We start from the raw sequence: 20014 nt of genomic DNA, 5'->3' as shown, positions 1-20014 counted from the left end.
GCGTTCTGACCTCCGCACCAGGCCGTGGGCATCTCCGGGAGCCGCGTGAGTCACCCCATTACTAACCGGCCAGCTAGGGTGCTGGAAGTAACAAAGCCAATCCTAATTAGTGGATGTATTAGCCTGCCACATTAACAAAGCCACGCTGCCTCCAGCACGCAAGCCTGCTCAGTGAATCTCAGTGGTTGAAAATGTTTCAAACATTGCTTTTTTCAGCAAAGCCTGGCAATAACAATGATACTTCAAATTGAATGAGAACCTAGAGGGACAACCTGCACCATATTTAATGCTTTTTCCCCCCATATATTTCAGCCAGTTATTATCATGGAATTTTTATTAAATCACACAGCTAGTTTGGATTCTGGTCTCAAGTTACCAATCCAAATTGTTCAATCAGCCTGTGCTGTACTTCTAAAAATTCAAATAAACTTATAAAATACTACGCAACATTTCCCCCCCAAAAACATTAGATTGTAAAAAAAAAAAATATGAATTTTTAAACACTGAAGAGTCATTTTGTGATGAAGTTGCAGGAATGGAATGAGGAATGTACCATGGTTGCAAACTTGTTTCAATGGGCAATTCACCTTTCCTCAAACTAGGCATGAAGATTCTAAAAGTACCTTTATTTATTGTCATGGTATCTGCAGTCGCCACGAGCATACAGTCTTATAATTGAATGGCTGTGAATGGCTCAGAAATCTGGTGTATAAAATGACAAAGTGACTCTAAAGCACATGTGGCTGCCATAAGAAAGGCTACTTTGTCATATTAACACAACGGATGGAGTTTGTTCAAAGAAAAGGAGCTCCTCCACTCCTCCTGACTCCTGCATTGAGTATGGACATTCACATGCCACATTTTCTCCAAATGCTGAGTGCGTTGAATCCAGTCCTTCGACCCAAACCTTTACTCTGTGTTTCCACAGACCATAACCAAAACTCATATCCATTGGTGACCCAATGGCAATGCAACTCCAATTCATTACTTGTGAATCAGCAGCTGAAACTTTGTTTTCCTTTGCCCGTGGCTCTCAAAAGATCAAAGCAATAAAGTTGTAACCAGTCTTGTTCTATTTTCAAGAAAAAGCTTAAGGGTGAGAAGGAACGAACAAACGGGTCTGATTCAAGCAAGGTTTGGAAAAGAGAAGGTCTGGTTGCCCATTCAAACTTGAGTGAGCCGGCTTGAATGCTGAGACAAGAGATGCAATGCTGGGACTAAATTTCTGAATGCCGGAATGGACAATCAATTGTGTTTTTATCTTTTGTTGGCATGTTGTCCGTAGGGATTGTCCTATCTTGTGGATGATCCCCTGTTATCTGTACGAACTTCCACCATCAAGGTATTTCCTTTTTAATTCAATTTGCTTTCTCTATGATCTCTGTGATGTGTCTGGAGAGTGTTTGCTTCCTTTCTCGTTCCTGGTCTTGTCTTTGGGAGTTTGTGCACGTGCCTCTTTTTGCTATCCAGTGCTCATTTCCTTTGAGAGTTGTGAGTTGGTCCAGTGAAAACTGATGGCTGCCTTCACCATAGTTGCTTTTGTTTCGCATCCTTTCTGATGCTGATAGGGGCTGGATAAGTATGTACACTGGAATTATTGTCCATGTATGTGCGTAAGAGTTCTTTCTTTCAGGATTTCTTGTTCCTCAGCACAAAAACTCTTTACAGATTCAGCTTTCTGAATTTCCTTCCCCTACCCACTTCCCACTCTCAGCTGCCATGTTTATTTCTGTTCAGTTAATAGAAGCACCCAGTGAAATGCAGGTTATGTTCTGCACCCAATAGCCATTACAAGCAACATCCTGCAAATCCATTAGAGGTCCAGATGGTCCTCCAAACACAACACAATCCTGTCCCCAGGAACAAACAAAAAGGTTCCTGAAACTCCTGGGGTTCTCTGGGGTTTAATAACCACGTGGCATTGCAGAGACTTTGAAGCCACTTTTCAGAAGTCAGACACAAAAATGAAAGGAAAATCAGACACTATATTAACCAGCTCCAGCTATGTAAACCGAGCAGTATTAACAGACTGTATCATGCCTCTGTCACTGCAACAGTTTCTCTTATTCCCCTATGGATGCAGGTCAGCAAAATCTCCTGGTTGCAGAGAGCAGAAGGGCAGAGTTACTTTTTGATCTGCCTAGTACAAATATTTTCAGGCACAAAGCATCTTACACAGATAAGGTACTGACTGACACAGCCCACCAACCTAGCATAAGGTGCTGTTGAAAACAACCTGCTGTTGGGTCACAGCTGGTACTGCTGCCAGGGAGTAATGGCACTGTTCTTTTCCCTGCCAGAACCACGAGTTCATAGATGAGCAACTGTTCGAGCAGAACTGCATGGAGAGCTCAATGCAAAACTACCCGTCTTCTCGGAGCCCCTCCTTGTCGAGTCACCATGGATTGACCACCTCTTGCTGTTCTCGCCGTAACAAGAAGACCACTCACCTTCCCAACTCCAGTGTGCCAGCCACTCGCCTCCGTAGCATGCAGGAGCTCAGCACCATCCACATCCAGTGCAGCGAGCAGCCCTCACTCACAACAAGGTACAGTAAGTAGGCACTCACTGCTAACTACTGCATGCAAAGCCCTGGAGTACATCATCCAACTGAATGTTTGATGCAGCTTCTTAGAGGCCTATTCAGCAGCCAAGGAGAAGGGTCTAGAGCTGGGAGCACTTTTGTTTTCCTCCCTCTAATGACAGCCTGAGAAAAGTTGCTCCTAGCTGTTCTCTGTAACTGTTCTGGGGGAGAACCAGGTGGAAGCTCAACTGTAGTGCAGCTCTTCCTAAACCAGACAGGACATAGAAAAACAAATTTCAGCTGAAACCTACCTATGAAGTGCTAATCACACAGACAGGAGCCAGTAGTTGCCAACTATGAGCCAGTCACCAAAGCTAGCACACGGCCACTCCACAGCCCACCTCCCAAATAGCCCAGTGCTTCCAAGCCCTTAATGGGAGCAAGCAAAGACAACCAGCTGGTCACAGTCTGCCAGCCAAAGCTGGCAGAGAGCTGTACACGCTGCCCTGGTCCACCAGTGACACTCAGTTCACTGATTTTCATGATGCGTGTCTGAATCACAGCTGCAAGCAACAAGCAGCACTGAGAAACAAACCAGGAGAAATTTCACAGTGGTGTCTTCACAGCTTTCACCTAGAGAGATGTTAGTAACACAGGTTACTCTTCTGATAGAAAATTTTGAGACAGTATCATTTTACACAAAACTTACTGAAAAATCATTTCCTCGCTGTGTATTTCTTGCAGTTATTAAATGACTTGCTAAATCCTCCTCAGCCTATTAAGCTTCTTGAGCACTGGCCTGTTTCTGAACCTACCATTTTTCTCCTCCTCACTCCTATCAAAGGGATCTGGAAACTGAAACAAAGCAGCCTTTAGGGCAGCAAAGCAGCTACTTTGTGCCAGGAAGAAGTCAGAACAGCATTTCAGAGAATGAATTATGAATGAATAAGCACAAAACAAGTCTCAGGCTGTTGCAGTTTCAAGATGACAGTAGTTTATACCAGCACCTGAAACAGTAATTCAGGGGAACATGAACCTATTTCCAGTGTGTGTTATATCAGATGCTAGCAATGATATCTTAAATGTCAACACTGTTAGTTATTTCACTTGCTCACCAAACTGTGAAAGAATAGAGAGAGAAAAAAGCTTTTGAGTTGTACTTCATGTGGAATGCAGCTCGCTGGGCGTACTGTGTGCCAGTGGCAGAACCACCGAGGTTCTAAGAATGCCCCAGTCTCAGCTTGCGACTGAGGTAACCGGGGAGCAGAATGGGTTTTGTGGTGTTCTTGGGATGCTTGAGAGATCAAAAAACATCCTCTTGGTGAGTCACTCTGAGATAACAACAGCAATAGCTTTCCAACTGGGAGCTTTATATTTTAAAAGGACAGGCCTTGTGTTTAAAATGAACATGTTGGGCTGGTAATAGCAGACTCCTGTAGCTGTGCAGATGCACAGAAATCAACCTATCATTTTCACTCTGTAATTAATTATAGGATGCAATTGATGCAGATCTAATAAGAATGCTCCCAACTGCCAGATCCTTGAAACTACTGCAGAGATGAAAAAAATAGAAAAGATCAAGGGACAGTGAATTTGAAAAGGAATTCAAAATGCAAGGAAAACAACATCTCTTTCTCAGAAAGAACTACCTGTGCTCTGAAAAGACGGAGTACACAGTGTGGTGTATTTAGATACCCACTTAATTATACTAGAATTATGCAGGAATGAAGTGGAAATGCAGAACAATTTGCCCTGTGAAAAGCTATAGCCTAACCAGGAGGAATATTTAAAAACCACAGTATAAACTGGGTAGAAATGAACGATGCCTTGCAGGAACTGGGGGAAGCATTTAAGTGGATTCTTCTGAGTATTTCGGTGCCTTTAGTTCAGAGAAGTAAGACATTGCTTAAGAACAAACACCCTTCCTATCCTTTCTACTGTCTGGTTTTAAAAAAAGCCAAACCACTAACTCTGTTTTCCAGTCGTTCCAGTCTCAACATGAAATCAGATGATGGGCTACGACCGAACTGCAAAGCTGCCCAGATAACGACAGCCATCATCAGCATCCCCACACCGCCGGCGCTCACGCCAGAAGGTGAGAGCAGACCTCCACCCAGCAGCCCGGGCCACTCCACGAACATTTCTACAACCACCACAAGCAACATAGTCAAGGTCTCTGCCTTGTAAGATGTCTCATGCACAGAAGGAGGCTGGAAGACCAGTGCCCCTCTCCCTCCACACCTCCATGTTCCCTTCTTGCTGCAAATTGTGCCTGGATGGACGAACCTGACATTTTGTCATTGAATTAGCAATGGAGACCTAACGAGGCAGCTTTCTTCAGACTTGCATTCATGCTGTGGACTGAGGAAGGAGTAGGAAAGGGACTATGAGTTTTGTTAAAAGTAAAATCTGCATGGAGAGTACGTTGTGCCGTGGTACAGGGCAGAAATTACCTGTGAAGGCTGAAGGGAAAGAATCATCATGGCAACAAGAGAGTCAATAAAGAAAACAGAAATATAACACTGTGTATCGCAGCACCTTTTTAAAGGTTTTTAATGGATAATATTTATTCATGAGGAAATGACTGAAAAAGGTGAAAAACAATGGATTTTGTGAATTTTTTTTCTTCATGGAGCAGAACCTTTAAACCAACCAAAATTCCACATTTTTTTTTCTTTTATAGGAAAAGATTTAGACAAAGAAGCCACCTGTCACAGAAACCTATTTCCATTCCTCTGTGTGTGCGTGCGAGTGTGCAGCAACACTGCACAGAGCAACACTGCATTTCAAAGAGCAGAGCATGTTTTCATGATTCAGTGCACAGTAGGAAAATACAAGCATGTGTCAGCACATACATGTGCACACATGCACACACACACACAACTATTTCACCCTGGATGGCATTCTTTATTTAGACACTTTTGTATCCGCCTTTTAAGTCAATACAGTGCAATTGCAAACAGTGTGTATGTCTGCTAATTATTGTCTGTGAAAACATATTTGTGGAAAAAAGAGACAGGCTTCAATAGAGTTTTAGTCCCACATGGGTATCCGCTTTCTATTTTTGTTATCACTTACTTGTAAGAGTGTGACTAGACTACCAGTTCTGTATTTTTAAAAAGGAAAAAAAAAAAAAAAAAAAAAAAGGTAGGATTCTTTTTTAATACTGTACACACAAATGGCAAAGAATGAGAAAGCACTGAACTCAACTGCATCAAGTGTTCGTAAGTCTGACAGAGGTTTCTTGTAATGTATGCCCATGATTTTTTAGTTTTGTTTTCTCTATATGAATTTCTTTGCTAGCACTGAACATACAACCCATTGTAAATAGTAGCCAAATAATGTCTGGATCTATACTTGATGATAATTAACCCCACAGCCAAATATCTTGCATGGACAGAGAGGTATTTGGCTTTTTCACAGTCTTGGGGCTCCAGTTGTCTCATCAATGGCTTCTGGGTTGCACTGATTTTGGGGGTAGACTAGGTCAGCAATTTTAGTTATCCGGTCCCAGCACAGGATACACAGCATGCATCCACTTGAGAAGGGGGAGCAGTACTGGATTTTGGAAAGCAATTAATAAATTGTGGTATAGACAGCCTTTTCTTTTTGCAGTTTTATAGTTAGTTTGAGAAAATTCGTGTACTTCTAATCAACCAAAAACTGTAACACTGTGGTACTGCCAGGAAGCTAATACTAAGGTGTGGTCACTCCTAGCCCCCTCTTTCAAATATCTTCCTAGGAATGAGTTATGGTAAGGAAATACATAGTTCCAAAACATAACTGATTTTTCCCTCTAAGAATAACAACTTTTTTCTTCCATTCTGCCCTTCTCAATCCCCTTTTCATAACAGGTGTGATCCATGAAGGGCAGAGGGAGAAACTGTTACCCACCTCTCACTTCCTGAGCCTTCCACTTGTCATACACTGTCTGCATAATTCTTGTGGTTATGCACAAATGCCCCTTCAAGGCCCTATACACACCCATAAATGGCAACAAACCTAGCCCCCAACAGCTTGCAATAGAATAGATTTCAAGTATCTTGTTTCTGAAAAGTGATTTTACCAACACTACAGATAACTACTCAAAGCATGTTTGAGGCTGATTCAGCAAAGGGATGTTTTGTTTTGTTTTTTAACATCTGTCATAATCTATCCTGATGTAATATTTATAGACACATATACACACATACACGTATAAATAAATACACAGACACGTACATGTATAGATAGATAAATAGACCTACATGCTGACTTAAACATACGAGCTAGCAATCTGCTTTGTTAGCACTCCTAATCTATTAGTCTATACAGTGGACTCAGATGGCTCACGCATTAACTACCCTCCTTAGAAACCTACAACATTCTAGGACTATTAGGACTACAGCTAAGCCTTCAGTAGCTGCACCAGCTTATAGTCATTTATTCCAGTGCTGTAATATGTTACCGAAAACTATGTTTAGTCCTGTTTTAAATGATTAAAATGCTCTGCCTTTGCTGCTTCCTGTAGGAGGTTATACTGCAGTTAATCTTACCATTACTGAGTTTTTCCCGATGTTTTAATTTAATCTTCTTTCGCTTTATTTAATTTCATTATGTCATCATATCTGCTCCCCATCTGAACACCCTCAGCCTTGTAGATCAGAGACCTTGCTCTCCACCACTTTCCACCTTGCAACCTCATTTACACTGGCACAGAATGAGGGTTAAATGCTACCATGCTGATAGGGTACAGTGTTCCTTCCAATGCACAGAAGTAAACAATCATAAAGAGCCAGGGACTCAACATGGACTCTCAGTGCTGCCTTTCTTTCTCTTGATTTACTGTGGAGTGGTAAACAAGCCACTTCATCTCTCTGCATCCATTTCTTTATCTGTAAATAGCAATCATAGCAACCCCTTTCTAAAGCATGTTTGGCACATTTCATTGTTACCGATCAAAATGCTTTCTGAAAAAAAAAAAAAAAACACTACATTTTTAAGTAGCAAAAATATAAGCAAGGAGGAAAGCCAGTCCTTGGGGTTTCTGGATGGCTGCCTGGTCCCATATTAAGGCAGACCTCATCTTTGTTCTTTTCCGTGGAGGAGGAATCAGTGTTATCCTTGCTCAAAAATATTCGGCTTGCCTCTTCTACCATTAACTTAGCATGTGCAGCCCCATGCAGTCAGTACTTCAGCACAGACTTTCAGAGGATAAAGACAGACAAAATTAAGTCTGAGCCTAGAGGAACAGGACTAAAAATATTTTTAATGGAGGCATTAGCTCCTTTTATATGCTGATTTGAAGTAGAGTGAGTAATGTTTCCAAAAGCACTTGAAATATGCTTGTACAAAACCTCTCATGGATTGCCCAACACAGCTACATCCTCATTATGGGAGCACTGTGCATTCACTGAAACAGCAAAGACAAGAATCTATCGCCATCATATCAGTGGTTGGTAGGGCAGAACAAAACATCCTTCAAATGAGATGCATGGAAGAAGGAAAAACATTTGCACACAAGAGTGTAGGAACAGCACTGCTGCCACTTTTTCCTACAATAACGGAAAGCAATTACCTTTACTGAACTGCAAGGCTCTTCATAACCTTTATAGCAACCTACAAACCATTTCTGAGATAAAGACAAGTCAGTCCTGAGAATTCTTAGACCAGAACTTTAACCAAATGCCTTGGGCCATTCTTTTCAGTGGTTCCCAGTACTGCCCTGCCTTACCAGTCTCCCTGTCCCCTTTCCCAGAACCGAGCATGCCCAGGGCCAAACACAGACATTGCCACGGATATAGAAACCAGCACGTACCCTGCAGTCCTCGTCATTCCTGATGCAAGTAGAAAGGGAATTCTTCAGGCATGGGCTGCCTCCAGAAGTATCCAGAAACCCAGGCTGCTTCTAGTCCTGACACCTTTCTGGAAGGCAGGGGGTACAAAACACCCTGATCAGTGGGATTGCTCAGCAAAACATCAGTAGTATCTCAGCAATTCACTTCCAAAAAACCTTCCCTTTCCCTCTAATTCCTTGCAAGTTTTGATAGCTTTTCCTTCTTTGTGAAAAAAAGATATAAAGAGATTGTTGGTACAGAAAGCATGTGGAAGGCGTTTTTTTCCCAGTCTTTCATAAAGCAATACTAAAAATATTAAAGAAGCAACACCTTTATCTAAGCATTTTGCTTCTTTTCAAAACTCTTTTTTGAGGGAAAAATATTTCCACAGATTTTCAGCCTATGCTATCGATTCACTCTCTTCTCACCTGGCATTGCATTGCTAATAGAAGGAAACACCCAATTGGCAAAGAACGATGAGAAATACCTTTCCCATCCAGGCTTAAACTTTCATCTACTCTTTCAAAAATCCAACTTTTACTTTTCTTTTCCTTAAATGTCTTAGGTATAGCCATAAAGAAGAGGCTACTGACAACACATCTTGGTACATAAATAAGAATAGAAATGTAATCCATGCCCCGCTAGCACAAGATCCTTCACTGTAATATATCACACTGCTTTCTCTAGATTACATTTAAAATTCTCCACAGAAAGGACTCCCACTGCTTCCCTGGAGAGCTTATTCCAGACTAATAGATCTCAATGTCAAGGATTTTTCCCCTGCTGTTCAGCCATAATTCTTACCTTATTTTCCCTTCCCTTGTTGCCATTATACTTTCACATCTTGCCAAATTTTTCTTCTTTCCACATGGAAAGAAAGCTGCCTTTTTTGCATGAAATTATCATTGTAAAAAAAAAATGGGGAAAAGGTAAACCAAGTAACACACGTAGCTTTAGTGTGGAATAAAATTAATGTATAATTCAAAAGGAAACATTACAAAAATACATTCTTCTTTATATTTTCCAGAAATACTAAATTTGAATCAATGCCGTTTGCCTAACCTGAAACAGTCAATAATATACTTGTACTGCAAACCATCGTTCTAGCTAAGACAGCTTAAGGGTGTGCATGAAATTCAAATACCAGCTAGAGGAAGCAAAGTTTCTTGAAATATTTTGCTTTTTACCTTTTTTTTTTTTTTTTAAGTAAACAGGTTGCAAACGTTGTATCTTACATGTATTATAAAACAGATTCAGTATATTAAAAATCACATTTAATTTGTGGGTAGCAACATCCCTTGGATCCTGTTTTAGTATCTTATCATCAGATATCAGAGCTACAAAGTCAGCATTCGTGGGTGGCTTACAAACAGCAGCAGCTTTGAACTGAAGACTTTGTTGTGCTTTTAAAATTAGGCAAATAATACCCATTTTCCACGTAACTTACCAATAAAATACACCTTGATTGAAAAAAAAAAAAAAAAAAACACTTCTCCAACACTTTAAGCAACTGCACTAGATATGCAATTTCAGAACTCAAGCTTTTAGGCTTCACATTTCTGGATGCCATAAACACCCTTTGTAATGGTTTTATTCTTCTAAAACTTTAAAAGCAAACACAATGCAGCGTGCACATTGATTAGAGGTAGTATCAGGAACCTACGTTCTACTCCTAATTGTCTTGATGAATCACTAAGTGACCTCGAAGAAGTCATTTCACCTCTCTATGCCAATTATACAAGTTGTATAGCAATTAGTAACTCCTTTTTTAAGAAAGTGAAGCTCAGTTCATTAACACTGACAAAAATACCATAGAGAAAGTGTACCAGAATAGTACTGCTACTTCCATTCAGAACACAAAAACTGTGCCAGAAAAACTACAGGTGGATCATTCAACAGACCAGGTGACAAAGAGCTTGTGAAAATTCCTTCCTGAGTTTTGATCTCAGTCAATAGTCTGTTACTTTCGTGTGTATATGTGTGCACGTGTTTTTGTTTTGATTTAAACTAGTACTAGTCACAGGAAGTCACACAGCTGTGTGGGTGAGAAGGTAATAACCATACCGAATGTTCTTCTCAGTTGTGGCAACTATGACTGGGAGCTCCCACAGGCTCCACGGACCAATGAAGTATCTTTCAAAATGCGTGTGATGGTATATTTTTGATAAATTAGTAAGGCATTCCAATGGTGTTTTCTTTAGGAGTTTTATGTTATGAGAAGCTCTCAACCTTATTTTCTATTTTCGTACTATAAATGGGCTTTGCTTACAACCATCAGAGGACAGATACAAAATGTACTGTATACAGCTGCAGGTAGCTTCATTTGAGAACAACTTTCTAGAAGAACCAAGTTTCTTGTTGTCTTCTTTTGGAATTGTAGTGCATATGTTGAAACTTGTATATCATTTACAGTATTGAGTCTTGTGCCACTGCTGTACCTGATGTATCCAATCTGGATTAAACAGAGTATGTGCCACAAATACCAAGACAATGCTGTAGATTTCTTCTAAAAAAGATTTTGGGAGGTTCTTTTAGAGAACATTGGGTAATAGCCTAAGCAACTTGAGCTGCATTTAAATACTAAAACACTTAATTCAGCAATAATTGACAAGAACAGCAAGATAACATAGATGCTGTAGAAGAGCATTAAAGCAGATATCTAAGTGCAACTTTTACAGCAACCTCCTTTTCCGTGTTAGGAGCTGCAGCAAACTTCATCCTGGAAACCAGAACAGAATCTTAAAATTACGCAGATGTAAAGTAGAAGAGCCCTCTCCCTGTGGTAATTTGTTGTGACACAGTGGAGTAATGCAGGGGAAGAGAAGAACAGGAAGAAAAATATTCCTAAAATAATGCTTATTTAATTTAAAGAGCACGTATTATGACTTTCTTCTAAAAGGCAGCCTGGCCTTAGAAGTTCCTGTTAGGCCATAGGCTTGCATTCTGTATCACAGATAGGGTCCGATTGTTTCAACTGCAGTTTCCACTTCAACAAGTAGAGCTGATCTCATCTTAACTATAACAGAAAGTGTCACGTAGAATCAGTAATTTTTCAAAATTATTTGAACAAATTGAAAGGTGAGATCTAACACCCAGTGAAGGCTGAACAATTTTTATTTCTTGCAGTGAAGCATGACACCCACTAGGGGACACCATTTCCCCAGCTGAAAAGGAGAAAAAACGAAACCACCAAGAATAGCCCAATGCAGGACAACACTCAACTAATCCTGTGCTAATTTTCTACACCACTCAAACTACAAGAATCCTAAAGTTCTTCTTCACATCAAAGAGTCCGAACTGCATGGCATAAAGTTTAGACCCACAACTGCACAAGAAACTGCACAAGTGCTGCCAGGGACACCACAGGGTTTCCACAAGAATATTGCAACATTAAGAAACCCAACAACAAACAATTTATTAATATAAGCTGAGTTAAAGTGTATTATATTTCTCAAAATTGATTTGAAAATTGCCATAAGTGAGCAACTGAGTATCCTTGAAGACATCCATCTCTCCAAATTGAAGTTCTCCTTGGAAGTACAGTTCGTAGTAGATAGGAAGCCGTGCTTCACTAAAGGTAATCCAACCTTACCCTGATCAAGAAAAAAAAAAGAAAGCAACAGACTAGATGTGCTCTGGTGAACTTTGAGAAATCAAAGATACTAGCAACAGAATTCTGTCTCTGTTCCCAAACACACTAAAGCTGGAGGATGAAGTTTCAAAATTAGCGTGAAGAGTCAGCCTAGCATCAATAGCCTAAACCAGCCGCTACTTCCATCTTGTCCTGCCTGCTTCAGGACAGCAGCGTATGAGGCAGTGCAACCAACACAAGAAATACCAATTAGTGTTAGTACTAACAGGTAATTTCATTTCTAATTAAAGCTTTCCTTTAAGTGTGGCAAGTCTGATATTGTTGCACCCTGAGGGACAGACCAATTATAATAGCTGCATTTTGTACATAATTAAACCATCCCCTACTGCACAGCTTGCCTGTTCTATAGAAATGTTATTTATACAGTGTTAATTAACTGGACTAAAATTAGCAATACAAGCGTTGAGATGCAGGTTTTAGTCTGTAACTAGTAACTGGTATAAAATCAGTGCCTGATGTTTAATAAAAGAATTACAGAAAAGGGGGAATGATCTCTGACTACAAACAACTTTTGTAGTCTCATTATGAATTCATCCTCACCCCAAAGTTACAAGGAAGGAAATCAGGCTGAGAAAACTGGGTTGGTTTGCATTTTCTCCTTGCTGAGTTTTCTTACATGGAACCAACTGACTTTTGTCTTTTATTTACTTAGCATTTGAAAGATTGCAACTGAACATCCAGCTGTCTTTCATTTTCTTTTATTAACAACTTGTAACATCACCACTGGAATGCATGTAAAACATTTACCTAGACACAGCTCGCATATGAAAAAGACAGTATGTTCTTCAATCTGTTTACGTCTAACAATGTACTTGTAGACAGACAATTACGTTTTCACAGATATTTTCCATTTGCAGTACCAACCAGCCCATCCTTAACAGCAGAAGCATTAATCACCACTTTTCAGCAGTTCCTGAAGGTAGATTGAGTTGGCATGATAAGCATTCATCCAGTTAAACTGTCTGTAACTTTTCCTGTAGTGCATGTGAGACACTGCAGCATAGTAGTTTTGCCATGCTTGATAATAAGATTTCCAGTAGTTTTTGTAACTCCAAGCCTCCTGCAGAAACCCAGGACCAGCATCATCGCAAGAACCACATGAGCAGTCATCTTCAGTTTTTCTTGTGGAAGGACTAGGGCACTGATTGTAATGGTTTCTCTTTTGTTTAGAATTTTGTTTCAGAATTTTCTTTTTCGCTTTATTTTGCTTCAGGACTTGTGATAGCTCCTTAGACTTCTCTGGTGTAGGACAGAAGCCTGTAAGACCCTGATGCGTGGTAGGAACAGCATTCTTCTGAGTATCTGAAAATGCTTCAAAACATGAGTTATTTTCACTACTACTGGAGGAAGCCCTTGAACTGTACGAACCATCGCTGTCACCAGACACACCGTTTGCTACTGTTTCTGTGTTATGTTCCATCTCTTTCCACTCCACATCACCATTACTGGGTAGTTCACATTGTTCCCCTGGGCCTGAATAGCTTCTTAAAATTTCAACATCTCTCTCCAACCCTTCTTTAATGAAGTATTCATAGTCCTCAACAAACTCTGAGAAGTTCCAGGGATTGTTCTGCTGGTTTTTGAAAGATGACAAGCAGGGAATTCTAGGAAGATTTTTTTTCAACGCTTCCTCATCTGGAGCCTCCACGTTACTACTTTGCACACCTATTCTGGAGACAGTTTCTACTCGATTCTTCTGTTCTGTATTGCAACTGGAAGTTTTGGAGTTTCTGCTACCTTTTTCCACGTTTGCGGAATTTGTGCACTTTTTCACCAGCTTTTGCTTCTGAGCCTTTTTTGGCCTCTCTACAGAATTTTCACCGGGAAGATCAGAATGAGGCTGACGTACCTCCACAAAACTATTTTGAACAGACTGAAGTACCGGTTCCTCTGATTTGAGAGGTACAATGTCAGAATTCACAGAAGCACCTGTATATACAACAGGTTTGACTTCAACCTCACAGTCTTCAAACTGATCCATCATTCCAGGAGGTATTGGCTCTGTACGAAAGGGAAACAAGCAGGCACTCAATTAAGTGCATCCTTCCTTCTGGAATTCAAATGAGTACTGAAGGAAAGCTACTGAAGTAAAAGCACAGATGAGATGTTAAGACATTATAAGGATGCAAACCAACCTCTTCACTTCTTGAAAGAGCTCAAATAACCAGAACATTGTCTTCATGGAAGGCATCAAGAAGTTGATTAATACAACAAGCATTGCATTACTCATCATCTGTATTTCACATCTTATTTAATCAGGTAAAAAACTAGTAGTTATGTAAGAAGGTTAAGTGCTATATTTTTGGCAGAACAGCTTCTGGTAAAGCATGGCAGCAGATCATCTCATTTCAATTATTGTTTCATTCAGCTTCCTCTTACAGCCTGAGAAAGGCTTAACGCTGAATTTCTGGGAATTCAAGTAACTATGCACTTGCTTAAGCAACAGCTGGATTCTGAGTTCCTGTCCCTATCTATAGTCATGCACTATGTTCATTTCCTATTTCTTCCCACAACTGCAGTAGTTACACAAGAGGTCATAAGCACTGGGGATAAGCACTGGAGAAGTCTAACTGAACCAAAAATAATGCCACTTTAGCAGAGAAGATGCATGTCAGTTCACTGTAGGTGTCTGAAGCATTGAATGAGCAGCAAAAAAACAAAAAACCAAAATATATATATATATATACACACAGCTGCATTCACAGGAGAGAGCATACCTGGTAAAGGCAGAAGCCGAAGGTTACATATCTGAGCAATTTTCATCATCATGTTTTCTTCCTCTCCACGGCAGCAGTAGGTCACAGACAAGCCTAAAGTTCCTGTGATACACAACAGAAAGTATAATTACCTAACCAGACCCATGTAACCTGGTGCAACCTCAAGCAAATCCACAACTGTGCTTTTACCAAAGCGCCCAGCTCTGCCAATGCGATGCATGTATGTTTCCCAATCTACAGGTACATCCAGATTGATAACCAGATTCACTTTCTCAGCATCAATTCCACGAGACGTCTTGAGACAACAAAAAAGGAAACAAGGGGAAAAAATAACTGAATATGCTGAGAAGAAATTTAAAGAAATACAACACATTTGGGAGTAACTGTTCATGTAGTAACTTGTAGTTGTTAAAACGCACCATAAGGCATCTATGAATTTCCAGTGAGTTTACAGTAATACACATAGAACAGGCACGTTGCACTGGGTCAATGATAACTAGAGGTAATTTATTCCTTCTGCACAGCTAACACAAACAAGCATATTTCTTCCCAGCATTAAAAAAGTCAACCTGAGAGCATGCAGATATTTTTGTCATGACAGAACTTCAAGCAAACAACAGAAGAAATACATTAACCACCCAAAAGAAAAAGCTGAGTGCTTCAAAGATAACCACTGCTCGATCTGAAGTTGTTTGGGATATTACAATTGTGAGTATACTGTGCTAAATAAAAACTTCTTCCCATAGCTCCTACCCAGAGTTAACACCTTTACTCCTCTGAAATCTCTACAAACTTCTACCAACAGCCAAATTAAAAATGATATTTGAAATGGATGAACAGTAGGAGACAATTTCGAAGTTTCACAGTGTAAAGTCAAACAGCACTCAAGTCACCCATTTTATCAGTATGTGTATGTTCTACTCAACATCAAGATGAATCTGCCTCAGACAGCTTTATTTGCAATACTCACACATGCTGTGAAATACTAACTCACCAAGTCTGTGGAAATCAGAACTCTACAATGGAATTGCTTTAATTTAGCCATAGCATCAAGTCGTTGATTTTGATTCATACTGCCTAGAGAAACAAAAGTTAGAATAAATAGCTCATGTTCTTCAGTTTCAATGCCACTAAAATTCTGGAAGACACAAAGGTAAAGTGTAACTGATATAAGAAATAAGGTGAGAGAAACTTCTTCAAACATCAGTTCTAAATGAGTACACAGTAAACAAGCAAAACAAGCTTGAGAGTAAGAATTATTTTTGGCAATGTATTTCCTTTTGCTCATTTGAGAAAGAAACTGATTACATAGATACTTAACCCATTTGAATAACATTGACTTTAGACAAATTTTACTTTACCACCCCACATGCCATGAAAAACTGCTGAAGTAAAAATTTAAAGGAAAATTTCTAATAAATATTTAAAGCTATCTGCTTTTTACAGCAAACCTAGAAATAGAGATGTAAATTCAACATCTGCATTCCCAAAAAACACTGCTTCAAGCTACAAATTTAAGTAAGCTTTCCCTTTAACAATAAAACAGTGCACTTGTCTAAATATCATAAAGTGTTTCTCAGACAAATTAGAAGACTGTAAAGTTGATCAATGTAAAAATTTAATTAATATGTAGGTCTTAAAGACCTATGAAGATTCAAATGCTATTCTTAGCTATTCAAACAGAAGCCATACAAACCAAGCTTTTAGGATGAATTTTCCTATTGTAGGCCACAGATGTGCACAACTTCAACCAACAGAAAGTTTTGAATGGGCTTACCTGAAATGCACTCAGCGGGAAAGCCTCTGGACGTCAGTATTTCAGCTAGATGTTGAGCCCTGATACAACACACAGAACGAAAACAGTAAATAAAACTACGTATCTAACAGCCCATGCACATTTCTCAACAACAGACTACTCTTAATAGCCAAGATTCCATTCCAAAATTCTCACCATCATCTTACAGACAGTCACCTAACAGATGGTCAAAAGAAATAGGATATTAGGTCCCACTGTACTCTAATGTACAAGGTACTTCTGTATTAAAGCTTTATTTTCAATATTTCTGATCTGCGTTTCTGAAATGTGCGTACTGCTTTGAAACCTTTTTAAAAAGCTATTGAAGTTTAGGTGTATTTTAAGTGGGTATTATAACCATTGCTTTTGAACATGTTTTTAACAGATTTTGTTTCAGATTTATTACCTGCTATGCAAATTTGAGAAGACCAATGCTTGATTAAATGGAATCTTGCTGAACAACTCCTGTAGGTGCTGGGTTTTTTCCTCAAATGTTTTATGCGGAAGTGGATGGGAATTCACGATCTTATAATACTGCTTCAACCCTGAGCATGAAATCAAGGAGACCATCAGATGAAAGCTTCCATAAAAAAACATGCAAAGCACTGTGCTGTTATCACCACATCACTGCAGTTAAAACAAAGACTTTTAAACGTAAACACAGTTGACAAATAAGAATATACCTTACAGGTTTTCCTTAAACAGATTAAACACATAAAGAATATAAAATTTTTTAAGATGCATGTTTTGGTTTTAACATACTCTTCTAAATCTATTGATAAGATTATCAATAAAAATTGCTCACCTATGAGACTTGGATCAGTAGGATTCAACCTCACAAACGTTGGTTCTCTCATATACCTGGTCAAAGCATTAGCTAATGATTCAGGGTAAGTAGCTGAAACAGCAAGCATCTGTTTATTGTCTGGCAGTGAAGAGTAAATCCAACTATGAGAGAAAGAAATGGGAACGACTAAAAAACATGCATCTAATCTGCAAATAAATGCATAGGGTATGTGGTTTTCTTACTTGATTTGCTCCTGAAAGCTGCCTTCTTCTAGAAGCTTGTCTGCTTCATCAAGAATGAAGAGACGGATACTAGCTGTATTCAAGTAGTCCAACTCTATGAGCTGTTTTATTCGACCTATGTATGAAGAAACAAACTGAGCTTCATAAGTATTAACTCAAAGGTTCTAAAGATAAGTTTCACAGTACTTAATTTTTTAAATTCACTTTAATAAGCCTTCAAAAAAGGCATATTTAGTACAATCTCTAGATAAAAATGCTATCTTGGTCTAAACATTTTTTTCACTGCCCTTTGTGACTCTCCTCTATTATTAAAAAAAGGAAACCAGACTTCAAACATAACATTTTTTTGTACTGTGAAGTACCACGTAGTATCCAATTAAGTACAACATAGCGTATCCTCACCCGGAGAGCCAACTGCGATATGGCACTTCTTTAGTCTGACTTTGTCCTGGCTCAAAGGCGTCCCTCCAATGAAGACATGGCATTCCAAACCTTCCATTTTTATTCCAATAGTTGTGATTACCGCATGGATCTGCACAGCAATCTCTCGTGTAGGAGCCAAAATAAGAGCCTGTAAGTGACAGAGAATTACATCCAAATGCCACAAAACGATTCAGAAGCTTAAGACTTTTAATTCCCTCCCACAGACCAAAGTAAACCACCTCACAACAGGGCCCGGCGCTCACCTGCGTTACCGGGCTCTCCAGCATCAGCGCATCCAGGGCGATGGTGGAGAAGACGCAGGTTTTGCCGGTGCCGGACTTGGCCTGCACGATGAGATCTGCAAGGAGCCGCCACACGAGTCAGGGGCGCGGGCGGCGGCCTCCAGCCCCGCTCCCGGCCCCGCGGCCTCCCCCGCGCCCCGCGCCCAGCCCGCCGCTCACCCAGCCCGCAGCGCCCCAGCGGAATGGCCTTCAGCTGCACCGGGGAAGGCCTGTGGAACCCAGCCGCCTCCAGCCCCGCCAGCACCGGCGCCGACAGCAGCAGCGACCCGAAGTCGGCCGGGCCGCCGGGCACCGCCACATCCCGCGTGCGGAACCGCTCCCGGCCGCCGGCCGCCTCCCCGGGCGCCGCCATCTTGGGAGCGAGGAGGGGGCGGCCGCGCGGCCTCTCGCGAGAGGCGCCCTCGGCCCATGGCCGCCGGGGCCCCGCCGCCAGGGGGCGCCCGGGGGCTGACGGCACCGCCCGCTCCACGCCGCGCCCAGCCCGGCCCTGAGAGGCTGAGCCCGGCGCTCAGGGCCCCCGTGGGCTTGGTTCGGGCTTGTCCTGTCGTTTGCGTGCGTTACCTTGACGAAATTATATTAACCTCGTAAAAAAACAGCCGGTGGAGCTCGCGTCTTCGAAGTGTGGAAGCTGGCGGTGCCTGTTATTGTCAGCTGGTGAATCCCAGAAGTTGGACGTGGGATAGTTTGCGTTCAGTTGCACATTACTAAGGGTTTTCAGTAAACTACTGATTACTTTCTCGTTTCCTGCAGTCAGTGGAAAGAGTCCCCCTGCCTCTGATGTGATTTCACACTCTGGCGGGGAACACTGCTACTCACCAGGACTTTACCTGCACAGCATGTATTAGAATCATAGATTCATCAAGGTTGGAAGAAACCTCCCAGATCATTTAGGCCAACCTCACCCTACTACAAATGTCACCCACTAAACCATGTCCCTAAGCACCAAGTCCAAACTCCTTAAACACCCCAGGGATGATGATGCTACCACCTCCCTGTTAATGAATCCTGCTCTTCTGAGGCCACTGTCTGCCGTTGCCTTGCCTAGTGCCACTGCTTGCCCTCAGAACAGATACCTCCCTCCCTCCCTAAGACTTCAGAATCCACACACTCCCGCGTCCTCAGGCCTCTGCTCATTCCTCCTGTCCCTCCTCAGCTGCCTACTGCAGTCCCGGGAATTGCCTGGGTTCAGTAAAACCCACAGTCCTCGCCAGCTGGCACACCGCTGGTCCGCATAGCACAGGGAGCTGCCAGGATCGCCCATCCAACAGCTTGTCTTAAACCTGGTAGCTCTGACCTAATGAAGAACGAGGTAACAGGCAAAAATGAAGACCATCAGTGGGCGATTGGGAGGTGCAAGCCACCGCCACCCCTCTGAACAAGATGAGGGCAGGGGACGGACCATCCATGCCTGCCCATGCCTGCCGCAGGGCCAGGGCCGGCGTGTTGAGTCAAGGCACAGACTGTGCTTTGAGGGGTAATCGACACAACACATCTTTTCAGCTAATTTCCTGGCATTTTTTCTACCAACATTAGCAATTATTTCCTGTTTACAGCAATAAGTGAGGCTGTGACTCCCCACTGTGAATCTCAATAGATGCATTTATCTACATAGAGGCAATAATGATTATGTTTATGAGACAGCAATCCTTTATATGAAAACAGACAAACCTTCAAAGCTAAACAGCCTCTCATACCTTCCTGGGCCATTTGTTTTAGGAACCGCACAAAAGCTTACACTTAGAAATATCAGAGAGGA

The 20014-nt window shown here is 41.2% G+C and overlaps 2 protein-coding genes and 2 long non-coding RNA genes across 9 annotated transcripts in view; 2 read left to right on the top strand and 2 right to left on the bottom strand.

Moving 5' to 3' along the window:
* KCND3 (potassium voltage-gated channel subfamily D member 3) overlaps window positions 1-10822 on the top strand; it is a 120466-nt gene extending 109644 nt beyond the window's left edge. For 4 of the 6 annotated variants that reach the window (XM_035347401.1, XM_035347400.1, XM_035347402.1 and 1 more), the window contains exons 6-8: window positions 1286-1342; window positions 2301-2548; window positions 4507-10822. In XM_035347401.1, coding sequence (XP_035203292.1) covers window positions 1286-1342; window positions 2301-2548; window positions 4507-4711 — 510 coding nt within the window. In that variant the 3' untranslated portion in view covers window positions 4712-10822. Of the gene's footprint in view, window positions 1-1285; window positions 1343-2300; window positions 2554-4506 lie in introns of all 6 variants that reach the window. The other 2 variants (XM_035347405.1, XM_035347404.1) reach the window with 2 other exon arrangements.
* Window positions 3066-3368, bottom strand: LOC118178685. Its single transcript, XR_004756258.1, has 2 exons — window positions 3234-3368; window positions 3066-3157 (listed from the first exon to the last, which is right to left on the bottom strand). It is a non-coding gene; the product is annotated as an uncharacterized LOC118178685 (long non-coding RNA).
* Window positions 10823-12332: 1510 nt separating the features above from the next.
* Window positions 12333-16973, top strand: LOC118178687. Its single transcript, XR_004756260.1, has 3 exons — window positions 12333-12345; window positions 14515-14525; window positions 16850-16973. It is a non-coding gene; the product is annotated as an uncharacterized LOC118178687 (long non-coding RNA).
* On the bottom strand, window positions 12669-18639 carry DDX20 (DEAD-box helicase 20). Its single transcript, XM_035347399.1, has 11 exons — window positions 18418-18639; window positions 18220-18314; window positions 17936-18104; window positions 17534-17648; window positions 17310-17452; window positions 16911-17049; window positions 16487-16545; window positions 15704-15786; window positions 14899-15004; window positions 14710-14811; window positions 12669-13993 (listed from the first exon to the last, which is right to left on the bottom strand). The coding sequence occupies exons 1-11, from the start codon at window positions 18608-18610 to the stop codon at window positions 12882-12884; spliced, it is 2316 nt and encodes a 771-aa protein (XP_035203290.1). The 5' UTR covers window positions 18611-18639; the 3' UTR covers window positions 12669-12881.
* Window positions 18640-20014: the final 1375 nt, after the last annotated feature.

Source organism: Oxyura jamaicensis, chromosome 26 (genome assembly GCF_011077185.1).
Source record: "Oxyura jamaicensis isolate SHBP4307 breed ruddy duck chromosome 26, BPBGC_Ojam_1.0, whole genome shotgun sequence".
NCBI classification, from domain to species: domain Eukaryota; kingdom Metazoa; phylum Chordata; class Aves; order Anseriformes; family Anatidae; genus Oxyura; species Oxyura jamaicensis.
This window is presented reverse-complemented; position numbering and strand designations above follow the sequence as displayed.

What these genes read in the sequence shown, in the direction of transcription:
- DDX20 (XM_035347399.1), bottom strand. Translation starts at nt 18,610, where the DNA reads ATGGCGGCGCCCGGGGAGGCGGCCGGCGGCCGGGAGCGGTTCCGCACG. An exon ending in TATCGCAGTTGGCTCTCCGG is followed by an intron (nt 17,649 to 17,935) that starts GTGAGGATACGC and finishes CTTCATACATAG; the next exon opens with GTCGAATAAAACAGCTCATA. An exon ending in TTCTCAAATTTGCATAGCAG is followed by an intron (nt 16,546 to 16,910) that starts GTAATAAATCTG and finishes GTGTTGTATCAG; the next exon opens with GGCTCAACATCTAGCTGAAA.